At 45.9% G+C, this 12,294-nt stretch overlaps 1 protein-coding gene across 1 annotated transcript; it reads left to right on the plus strand.

Moving 5' to 3' along the window:
* The first annotated feature begins 1,778 nt into the window (after nucleotides 1-1,778).
* LOC109747313 (uncharacterized) lies at nucleotides 1,779-2,189 on the plus strand. Its single transcript, XM_020306393.1, has 2 exons — nucleotides 1,779-1,868; nucleotides 1,980-2,189. Exons 1-2 carry the CDS (start codon nucleotides 1,779-1,781, stop codon nucleotides 2,187-2,189), a joined length of 300 nt encoding a protein of 99 aa, XP_020161982.1.
* The last annotated feature ends 10,105 nt before the right edge of the window (nucleotides 2,190-12,294 follow it).

Raw genomic sequence — 12,294 nt, forward strand, 5'->3', positions numbered from 1 at the left:
TGCGAAGGTTTTGTAATTTTTTGATTTTTTTTGATTTTTTTATGCCCGTTTCAAAATGCGGTCAAAACGGCGGGCATGACCGTTCCTAGCTAGTGGTTGAATCTTGGAAAACATTTGATGTTTCTCTGATTAAATAGATACTTATGTACCTAGAAATGATTTTTGGAAAAATAAATAGCAAACTATGAGGCAGCTACAGTTCAAATTTGGCCCGCTTCCTACTGAATCGGCAAAAATTTGTCTTTTTCACCAGAGATGGACCAAAGCTTTTGACACCCAACCATTTGGTCATTTGTGCATTAAATATGGCCTAGTATTTTAGAAAATTGATTTGGTCCAATTTTGCAATAAATATATTGTAGGTCCTTCACAAAAAAACCTCATTTCGGGCACTCTAAAAATGGAAAATGAATTTTTCGTGCAAAGAAAATGAAAACTCCCTTAGGAAACATTGTTTGGAATTCCAAGATGCACCCTTGTGCACAATATGAGATCATTTGAACAAACTATGCCATGAATGTGGCCATAAGATTGATCATTTGGCTTGAAAGCCATGAATCTTCACGCATGCTAGCTCGTTTCTGAGAACACTTTTTTAAGATAATTTTCGTATTACAAGTTTATTATTTTTCCTGGAAACTTGGCCACATATAGTGACACAATGCGACGGTTTTCCAATTTTTTGATTTTTTTGAATTTTTTATGCCCGTTTCAAAATACGGTCAAAACGGCGGGCATGACCGTTCCTAGCTAGTGGTTGAATCTTGGAAAATTTTTGATGTTTCTCTGATTAAATAGATACTTATGTACCTAGAAATGATTTTTGGAAGAAATAAAGAGCAAACTACGAGGTACCTACAGTTCAAATTTGACCCACTTCCACCTAAATCGGCGGAAATTTGTCTTTTTCACCGGAGGTGGATCAAAACTTTTGACGCCCAACCATTTGGTCAATTGTGCATTAAATATGTCCTAATGTTTTAGAAAATTGACTTGATACAATTTTGCAACAAATATATGGTAGGTCCTTCACAAAAAAATTTATTTTGGACACTCAAAAAATGGAAAATTGTTTTTTCATGCAAAAGAAATAAAAACTCCCTTTGTCAAAAGATGAAACTTGTGCAAAATATGACATCATTTGAACAAATATTAGATAGGTCTTTCACAAAAAAACTCATTTTAAGCATTGAAAAATGGAATGAAAATTTTGTATGTAATCAATCATGACCAATTTATATGGTCAAAAAATCGTCAAATTGTTTGGTGCGCTCTGATTGGTCCATAGGCATATCACGCGGATCATGCATCAATCACCGTCGGATGCTTCTGGATCCAACGGCAGCCCTCACCCCCTCACCCTCTCACCCAAACCCTAGCTTCCCCGATCCACTCCTCTCCCCAAATCCACTCTCCCCCTCTCGTCCCACAGCCGCCACCCCCAACCCTCTCGATCCCCAACCACCCAGCCGCCGCTGGCGCCGTCCTCCGTCCTCTCCCCCAACCCCGGCCGCCGGCAACCCCTCCCCTTCCCTTCTCTCCCACGGCCACGGTCGGATCCGCGCTCCCTCCTCGCTCATGACCTAGACCTAGCCGCATGGCGGCGGCCAGATCCACCCCCTCCCCCTCCCTCCCACCTTGATCCGCTGTCACCCCCACCGTCGAGGACCCGCGACAGCGGCAGTGGTCTCGCGAGTCAGATCATAAGGATGTCCCCTTCCTCCCGATCTCATCGTGCTCCTCTCGAGTGTATTTGGTTTTGATCGGTCGGCGACCCCATGGCGTCCATCGTGGTGATCGGCCTGGTGCTGCTCCTCGACATCCTCTCCTTCGTCCTCGCCATCGGCGCCGAGCGCCGCTGGAGCACGGTGAGCCGCACCATCTCCTGGCCAACTCGTTCAAGCTTCTATCTATGTATGCGTATGTGCTCAGGCCGGAGGCATCGGGTTCTTGAATCTTATTGGGGAAACTGGGTGCAGGCGCAACTCGGCGAGGCCGAGCCTGGTGGCAGGCGGTACTGCGTGTACGACACGGATGCGTCCACCTGGTACGGCGTCGGCGCGCTCGCCCTGCTGCTGGTCAGGCAGACTGTCGCCATGGTGGCCAGCCGGTGCTTCTGCTGCGGCCGCGCGCTCTCCCCCGACCGCTGGCACTTCTTCTCCGGCCTCTTCTTCATCGTCTGCTGGTAAGTCAGACGATTTACAAATCCTGATGCCTGATCTCATCCATCCATGGTCGATCGCTAGCTTCCAGCCTGCCGATTAGTATCTACTGCTGCTGCTTATTTGTTCGTGCGATTGCGCCCCTATAGTTCAGGCCTTTTGCGGTCGCACACCTGATCGCGCTGATTGAGCGGTGCGCTGGTTAATTATTGCAAGCACGATCTGGATTGATATGTTTAATCACACATGTCTGCGCCCTATAGGCAATGCATGTTTCCCGTGCTTATGATTTAGGAGGATGCCCTTTGGCTGTCACTCATGCTTTCACTCATTTATTTATTCTTGCAAGTTCAGTACACATTGTCGTACTACTACTAGTGCTTGTATGTTCAGCTGTCAAATTTTCTCTTCCCCACCGTGGAGTACATACTAGTGGAAGGGAATGATGCTGCATTAGCATACACTTAGAGTTTGTACATACATATTACACAGTAATTTTGAACAAATTTGATCCTTCAATCTGCTCTCTAGCACTTAAAAATTCATTTGGTGCCTAATTGGTAGGCTTCCTCTGTTTCCTTGCTGCAGGTATTTACTAGGGTGGTGCGTGGAAGGTCAGGGTTGAACTTACAGAAGCTTACCCCTACAAATCAATATATCAGAACTAGTTTACTAGTCTTGACTTTGAGGATTTTTACTAACTGAAGCACCACATTTTTGCTGTTGTCCTGCTGTTGCTGCAGACCTTGTGAATATCTTTGAGGTGTTCCTACCTCAGCTTCTCCTGTACCCTAACCCCTCGGACCCGTGACTCCTACATGCTCCTTTTCTCGCATGCCACGAGGTCCAGGCCCCTGGTATTTCTTTTTTGCCATGCACGCGCCGGCATGTCTGCCTGCCTGCCCGTGCCATGCCACGCCATTGCTGCAGCACCACTGATCTGTTCTACCAGCATTAATAATAAGTGTGTCTAAGTGTGTCCTGCTGAACCTGACAGTAGCTACGACTGTCAGTGCACCTGTGCTTGCCATTTTCTGTGTTACTCATCTTTCCCATAAGTTTGCATTACTCTGCATAGAGCTTGCTTCAAAACATTGCATTGTCCGAGTGAGTTTGGGGTTTACAGTATTCATATTGTCTGATGTTGAGTTTGTGTCACTCTGCATGCCCATACTATTAGCTTCCATTCTTCATTGCTGGTGCTGGTAATCACTAGTGTCCGAGTAAGTGTGGAGTTTACAGTATTAATATCGTGTGATGATTAGTTTGTGTCACTCTGCATGCATGCCGAGTTCTCCATAAGCATTGCTTTGCTACTCTGCTTTCGTTCCTCGCTGCTGCTGCTGGTAATCACTTTGGCGGTACAAGCCTTTTAGGTGATACATCGTCAACAAAACATGCTAAGCTTGCCTATTCGATACACATGCTTAGGCACAATCGTTAGGACCGGGCTCCGCGCGGCAAGGCGCGCTGCAGGTCTAGTACAACATGAGGTCTAGTACAACATGACAGTCATAAAGTTGCATTATTTAGCCACTTGTAGGGTAGGATATACCCAAATGTGGTCAGTATAGGAACCAGGGTCCCCTAATTGCTAGCAAAACTTATGTAATGAGCTCTTGTTACCTTCTACTAATGTTTAGTCTTGTTTTTTTAGTACTTATGTATTGGTATCCAGAAATAAAATTCATATGTTTCTATATATATATATATATGTTCTTTTATATAAGTATGTCAATACATAACTAGTAATGTAAATGGTGTGACGCAGTTCTAAATAAAAATGCAAATAGCTTGTGAATGTCAATCTCATGTGAGTCAGTCAATGAACTTACTATATTAGTCTCTTAGACCAATACACGCTTTTCTGTAACTTTAGATATTTTCCAAAATACTTTGCTTGGTCCTTCATATCTAAAGCTTGCATGTACTATAGAAGCTCTACTTTATTCTAATACTTGCTTGTGTAACATCTTTCATGGCATACTTCTAAATGGACAAGTACATGCGACGTCCAGCGTCAACGATGATGCGGACCATATGTCCAACTGCAGCCCCATCCATTGCATCGACACAAAGGTATGTACTCTATCTTGCTGAACAGATATGGGCCTGATGCTTGATGTCCTTATGCCTGATGCATGTATCATGTGACATACACATAATTAACTTTGACATAGTTGCTCTGTTACAGCAGATGGCAAGATGAATAGCTAGTGTCTATTTAATTCCATCATGCACCTGGTAGTTTAATAGGTACTATTGATTGAATATGAATGTTATTCCATATACTCAACTGGAACTTCGATCTGCTGTAACTTTGAATGATGGTTTTTAAACGTTGTCGTGTATGTGAAACATTCCATGCTCGTTTGCTGCTAAGTTTGTCATATGTGCCAATTAAATTCCCAATTTTGATCAATAGCCATATTCTGGATAAGTAGAATGATCTGGTTAATAATAATAATAAGTAGAATGATAATATACTGGTGTATCTTTACCTTTTATTTTAAAAGTACTCTGTATTCTATCAGTGACATACCTTTTGTTCTCTTTTGAATGCTCAGATGTTTTGTATCAGCCTGTCATTGCTTGCTAAGGGAGAAGCGGGACTTGGAGAAGAAATCTTTCCATTAAGCAGATTACTTGTTTGGTTGCTGTGAAGTACCAGATAGGCTAGTTCTATTTTTTTCACAATCCTGGAGTATTTCAGGACCGCCATGCAAATGCAGTAGCGTTAGGTTTCTGATTCACCTTTTGTAAAAACTTAGTTAGCCCGCAGTCAGTCAGTAGTAGCTCAGCCAGCCTCAAATAGTATTGCTGGAATGAATGGTTGTAATATAATAACATTTCACGTTGCTTTGAAAATGTATCAGAACTGGGCTAGGCCCAAGATAGCTTGTGGTGTGATGTGTTGTAATGTCAATGGCATAATATTTTTTTGGATTGGATCAATTTTTTCAGAACTAGGCTAGGCCCAAGTTATATTGGACAATTATTTTTGAGGGAAAAACATGAGAGGCCCAGCAAAGAAATGGCCCAGAAAAATGCATGATCAAAAACAAAACCTGCTGTTAAAAGGGCCATGCAAAGAAATCAAAGGCTGAATTGTTGGGCCAGGCCCATGTAGCTAATAAAAGCACAGGAAAAAATACATTAAAAAGGCCGAATTGTTGGGGTAGGCCCATGTAGAAAATCGAATTGGACCGGGCTGATTCTTGTGCCACATCAGCTTGCCAAGCTGGGTGCCTACATGGTCTGGGGAGGTTGCTAGTGACCAAAACAAAACAGCAGGCATATTTTGGTCGTACACGTCTACGACCTTCTCACAGAGAAGGTCGTAAATTTCAGTTTACGACCGCCAGCTTTTGACCTTCTGTTTTTGGTCACAAAAAGGTCGCAAATGAAAAACAATGACCTTTCAGTGACCAATAGTCAAGGTCACAAGTTGACATATTTCTGGTAGTGCTTTTCAACCAAGATACCGGTTGGGTATCCGGTCTCTACTACTTTCACCATATTATTTCCTCTTTGAATCAAGTACTAGATTCATGCTACAACTTTACCCCCTTTCTTCGTTGTTTGAACAAAGTCCTAGATTCGAATGCATGAAGTAGCTTTACCTCTAATAATACTAAAAATTTAGGTGGCTTTGGAAGAGCTGATGGGAGTAGAAAAAGATGCACATGCAGACACGTGGGGAGCTGGGGCAATAGAGCAAGGCCGCTTTCGAAGAACTTATACCTAAGGGTCGTCGGGATGTCGGCGGCGGCAGGTCGGATCTGCGCACAGTACGGCAGGGAGGAAGAAGGGTCGGAGGACGTCCCGAGCCGGCGCTATGTCGGAGAGAACGGCACAGGCAGAGGATCGGGACCCTCCGGCAGCTGTGGGTTTCCTCCCTCGCCGGCGATGACCGCGTTAACGATGCACCTAGTCCTCTACACACACCAGCCGAAGGGATCCGGCCGGATCTGTGACCAGCGGTGAGCAGAGAGAAAATGTCGCTACCGCTGTCTTGTTTATATCTGGAGAGGATGAGAGAATGAAGAGAGCAACCCTAGTAAAGGAAGCGCTCAGGCCCCTGCGTACATATATAGTGGAGTGATTATCTTTTTCTCTCCACAACAAGCGTTTCAATTTGTGTACATGGCATTAAAGAAAAGAAACTCTCTATTTAAGGTGACTAACTGTACGACTCCTACTTACTACTACTAGTAGTAGTATTGTTCACTTGTGCTCCCCGGCCCTCCATTCATTGAACAACCCCACTAGTGAATAAACATACAGTACTAGTATTTATATAGAACGAATAAGCTCGAACTATTTTCGCGTAGTTAAAAGTTGAGGGCGGGGCTTTTCTCGGGTAGTACGCGCGGCAGTTTTCGTGTAGGCAGTTTGACAGAGAGGCGAGGAGGGTGAGGGAGTAGCGGATTCAACTTACTTACTGCTGAAAAGGTCGGGTTGTGCGATATGACAGCGCGTTACTGCTGGAAAGACTTGTGATATGACTACTCACTATAGTCATGAATTACTGGCGGTACGACCGAGATGATGCCCCCCTTCCGTTCCGCACTCTAATCTGGTGCATGACACGTATTAAGTCGACCCGGATGCTGCTGGCTCTCCCACATGTCGGTGAAGTAGTACGTAGTAGTAAGAAGGAGCAAAGAATCATGCGGTATAAGTCTTTCCAACAAGTGACTACATACGGAGCAAAATGAGTGAATCTACACTCTAAAATATGTCTACATACATCCGTATGTTGTAGTCAATTTGAAATGTCTAAAAAGACATATATTTAGGAACGGAGGGAGTAGTAGTACTACTACTCATGTCGGAGGAGTGCGAACCACGGCAGCCCAGTGAATCAGTAGTAGGAAACAATGTGCTGATATGGCCATAAAAAACAATGTGCCACGGTCCAGACTGTAGCATGTACAGTACTACTCCTCTTTGTTTGGATCCCTGAGTTAGAGCTAGTTTGGGTTGAAATAGCCTCAAATTATCCAAACAGGAGGGGTTAGTTTGAGCTAGTTTGCTCTTACCCAGCTAAAAAAACTAGCCCGGTGGAGAGGTTCTAGTTGGGTTAGTTCTCCTCGGGCCCACAAAAAGAGAACTAAAAAAATCTCCCCTGCCCGCACCAGATCGCTCCCTCCGCCCCCCCTGCATGACTCCTCTCTGCTCCCCATCGGGCCGCCCGCCCAAGCGCCACTCCGCCGCTCGCCCTCTCTCTCCTCCGGCCGCCCTCTCCCTCCGGCCTCCGCCGCCCTCCTCCGGCCGCCCTCTCCCTTCGGCCTTCGAAGCTCGCCCCGCTCCCCCTTTGCCGGTCATTTTCTCCCTCCGTCTTGTGCAGCGGCGGCACATCTACCAGGGAGGTCGCGAGAGGGATGAGTTTGTCCGTTCCTTCTCTGTCTCACAGCCATATCATTGATCTTGCTCGCTCTAGCGCTAATTCTGATTTGAAAAAGTAGATCCTGATTAAACTTGGTATAGATTTGGGGTGCACGCATGGAATTGTTTGATGCTGCTTGAGGAGGTAATAAATCTTTCTAGAGGCCCAAAGATTCAGTTCACCTTTCTAGGTTTTTCAGTTTCAGGCTTGCATTATTTCTAGAGGCCCAAAGAATCAGTTCACCTTTCTAGGTATTTCAGTTCCAGGCTTGCATTGTTTCTAGAGGCCCAAAGATTCAGTTCACTGATATGTCTCCGTCGTATCTATAATTTTTGATTGTTCCATGCCAATATTCTACAACTTTCATATACATTTCGCAACTTTTTATACTATTTTTGGGACTAACATATTGATCCAGTGCCCAGTGCCAGTTCCTGTTTGTTGCATATTTTATGTTTGGCAGAAACCCCATATCAAACGGATTCCAAACGGGATAAAAACGGACAGAGAATATTTTTGGAATATTTGGAAAATTCCGGAAGAAGAATCAACGCGAGACGGTGCCTGAGGTGGCCACGAGGTAGGGGGTGCGCCTGCCCCCCTGGGCGCGCCCCTGACCCTCGTGGGCACCCGTAAGGCGGTTGATGCCCTTCTTCAGCCGCAAGAAAGCTAATTTTTGGTAAAAAAAATCACGGTGAAGGTTTCAGTCCAATCGGAGTTACGGATCTCCATATATATACGAAACGGTGAAAGGGCAGCAGGAGAGAACCCAGAAACGGAGGGAGACAAAGAGACAGATCCAATCTCGGAGGGGCTCTCGCCCCTCACGTGCCATGGAGACCAAGGACCAGAGGGGAAACCCTTCTCCCATCTAGGGAGGAGGTCAAGGAAGAAGAAGAAGGAGGGGGGTCTCTCCCCCTTGCTTCCGGTGGCACCGGAGTGCCACCGGGGGCCATCATCATCACCGCAATCTTCACCAACAACTTCACCGCCATCATCACCAACCCTTCCCCCCTCTATGCAGCGGTGTAACCCCTCTTTTACCCGTTGTACTCTCTACTTAAACATGGTGCTCAACGCTATATATTATTTCCCAATGATGTACGGCTATCCTATGATGTTTGAGTAGATCGGTTTTGTCCTATGGGTAAATTGATGATCGTGATTGGTTTGAGTTGCATGTTTTATTATTGGTGCTATCCTATGGTGCTCTCCGTGTCGCGCAAGTGTGAGGGATTCCCGCTGTAGGGTTTGCAATATGTTCATGATTTGCTTATGGTGGGTGGCGTGAGTGACAGAAGCACAGACCCGAGTAAGTAGGTTGTTTGCGTATGGGATAAAGGGGACTTGATACTTTAATGCTATGGTTGGGTTTTACCTTAATGATCTTTAGTAGTTGCGGATGCTTGCTTGAGTTCCAATCATAAGTGCATATGATCCAAGTAGAGAAAGTATGTTAGCTTATGCCTCTCCCTCAAATAAAATTGCAATAGTGATTACCGGTCTAGTTATCGATTGCCTAGGGACAAATAACTTTCTCGTAACAAAAAGATCTCTACTAAAACTAATTTAGTTGTGTCTCTATCTAAACAGCCCCTAGCTTTTATTTACGTGCTCTTTATATTCTTGCGAACCTATCCAAAAACGCCTACAAAGTACTTCTAGTTTCATACTTGTTCTAGGTAAAGCGAACGTATAGCGTGCGTAGAGTTGTATCGATGGTCGATAGAACTTGAGGGAATATTTGTTCTACCTTTAGCTCCTCGTTGGGTTCGACACTCTTACTTATCGAAAGAGGCTACAATTGATCCCCTATACTTGTGGGTTATCATTCACCTTTCTAGGTATTTCAGTTTCAGGCTTGCATTATTTCTAGAGGCCCAAAGATTCAGTTCACCTTTCTAGGTATTTCAGTTTCAGGCCTGCATTATTTCTAGAGGCCCAAAGATTCAGTTCACCTTTCTAGGTATTTCAGTTTCAGGCTTGCATTATTTCTAGAGGCCCAAAGATTCGGTTCGCAGTCGTCGGCAAGTGGCCCTGCTACCCATGTCGGTGTCGACCTCAACTCGCAAGCGCCGGCGTCGGAGCGGTTCGCGGGGCTTGGGCTCTACAGAGCCTTCCTCCAGAGCAACGATGACGAGCTCCTCCCTGGGTGCGTGAGGGGCTCCGGGCTCCCTCCCTATCGTGAATGACTTCCGTGATGAGTTAGCTCATGCTTTGTTTCATGGAGGGTTTTTTTGTGAAGCTTGATTGAGGACTTGTATATTTAAGTGGGATATCTCAATTGTATGGACAAAGTAAAATTTATCATGTTTTGCATGTTTGATTTGTAAAGATGGTTCGTTTATGTCAATTGTGAGCGGGGGGAGACCACACAAGAGCCGGCCACACCAAATCCGGCAGGAAATAGGGTCCAAAGTAGTCAAATGATTGAGAAAGAACATTTATTGTCAATATAACCCTGCCATCCATACACCTCTTTGGTTTAGAGTTAGTTCAGGGTTACAATCTAACTCTAACCTCTAACTGAGTTAGAGTTCTCCTCGTCTCGGTTCATCGCCATCATACTTTCCCCATTTCTGTGTTTTCAGTATCCTGCGAATCAAAGAGGCCTATAGACTGGTTTAGGTCCAGTAGTTTTTTATAATCGTGTTATGTCCAAAATTTAATGAATGTGCTTCGGTTTCTATGAAAATAATCTAGTTTCACGTAGTCATTCATTTATTTATTTATTCTTCTGCAGGGGGTTTGCATGTACTTTGTGAGGTTTGAAATGTAAAGTACCCCGGCAGATGCTCCGAGTCGTGCATGCACTACGACCCAGATGCTCTATGTCCCACATGTCGGTGAAAGGGAGCACGTGGAAATAGCCTAGGAGTACATGTAGGAGGATAAATGCGTGAAAAAATATGTACGGTGAAGCATAGCTGCGGTTCGAAAAGGAGACCTATAGTGATGACAGGTATAGGTCGCACGCACCCAACTAGTGGTAGTACTAGACATACGACTGCTTTTTCCCTAAAAAAAGAGGTACGAGTGCTCAGTACTCCTATTCTATCAACGCGAGTCCCGTCTGACAACAGCGTCCGTGCTACAGCTAGGTCTTCTCCCTCATTTCTCTCTTCTAATTCTAAACTCAGCCGACGCCCGATGGGCAGGGTGGGGATTTGCCGATGGTCGGTTTGCTCAACTTCGGCCCCACCTCACAGTGAAAACGTTACTACTGGAATAAAAATGCCATATACTCCTATACTAATAAAACATTAAGTCCACGAGGTGATGCAGTGCTGGTTACAGGAGGCAAGAAGAAGAGATGCATCCATCGACGATGTCCACCTCCTTGACTCAGGGCACCGGCCCACCGAACGGCGGCTAAGTAGCAGCGGCTTTCGTGGCCAGGTCGACGTGCTTCTGAACAATGGCGTCCAAAGATTCCAGCCGCTGGAAGAAGACCAACGTCTTTCTGTCCTCGCTGGCCTTGTAGTGGCCTATGTAGACGATTTCCTCGTAGACGTGGATGTGCAGGTCGACGGTTTCTCGCATGGCGAGGCGCTGCGCGACGAGCGCGGCCTCGAGGTGCACATTCTTCGTCGCGACCTCCGGCACCTGCAGGGCCACCAGGGCTTGGAAGACTTCGTCACCATGGAGGCCGATGAGGGTGGCAGGCAATGAGGAGCCTGGGCGCGGGCTGGAGTAGTACAACAAGGTCGTCCGCGCGCATCTTGACAGCGGTGAACTTGCGGATGGAGTTGACCATCATGTCATCCATGCGAGAGGTGAAGTCGGTGTCGGCGAGGGCTACGACGCCGGCGGTCACCAGCACCATCTGGAAACGCTGCGCGGTGCGGGGCCGCAGGCCGACGCCTTGGATGATTTGGCACAGCCGACTGCCGCTCGCGTCCATCGCCTCCATAGGTGCTTCTAGCTTCTGGTCACTTGGTCTTGGATTGGAGTGAGTAGTGTTGCGCAGAGACTAGTAGATGGATTGGAGTGGTGGGGCACCTTTATATGAGAATCCAAACTCTGTTGCATTCACATCGTGCTGGTTCTATTCTGCTTCTCCAATTAATTCCCTCTGCATGTAATTTGAGGATGCATCATTGACCATTCAACATCTCAGGAACCGCTACCCTCTCCCTCCTTGGCATTCAAGCACCTATGGAGGCGACTGCCACTCACGTTTATCGCGTGTCAGGAGACGTTCCCGTCGACGACGAGGTGCCTATGGTGACTTCATAAATTTCAAGATGATAGTACTAGTATACTCAATATTGTGCACCGCGACCAAGGCGGAGAGGAAAATGAGAGAACTACGTATTTATTTACAGTGTAGATTCACTCATTTTGCTCCATACATACTCCGTCTCGGTGTAGTCTAGTCACTTGTTGAAATCTCTAGAAAGGCAAATACTCCTTTCTGGTTTACAGGGCTATACTACTAGCAAGTAATAGTGGGCTCACATAGCAATTTTGTCTCATGCAAGAGCCTGCCTATATGCGTGCTCCTGAGAACTGAGCATAGCTCAGTTGGCAAGGCGCGGGAGTTCGCAGCCAGCCCACCACGATTCAAGTCTCGGCTTGAGCGTTTGGTGCTCACGGAGTTTTCTTCTATAAAAAAAATGCCAACAGGCTAGTCTAGCCCGGGTTGGTCTCGTTTTTTTATATGCGTGCTCCAAGGTTCGCAACTGCCACGTTCGGGTTGCGCTTGGCTCTTCGCCTCTTCGAGAAGACAAACAATGA

This window comes from Aegilops tauschii, chromosome 2 (assembly GCF_002575655.3).
Source record: "Aegilops tauschii subsp. strangulata cultivar AL8/78 chromosome 2, Aet v6.0, whole genome shotgun sequence".
NCBI lineage: Eukaryota > Viridiplantae > Streptophyta > Magnoliopsida > Poales > Poaceae > Aegilops > Aegilops tauschii.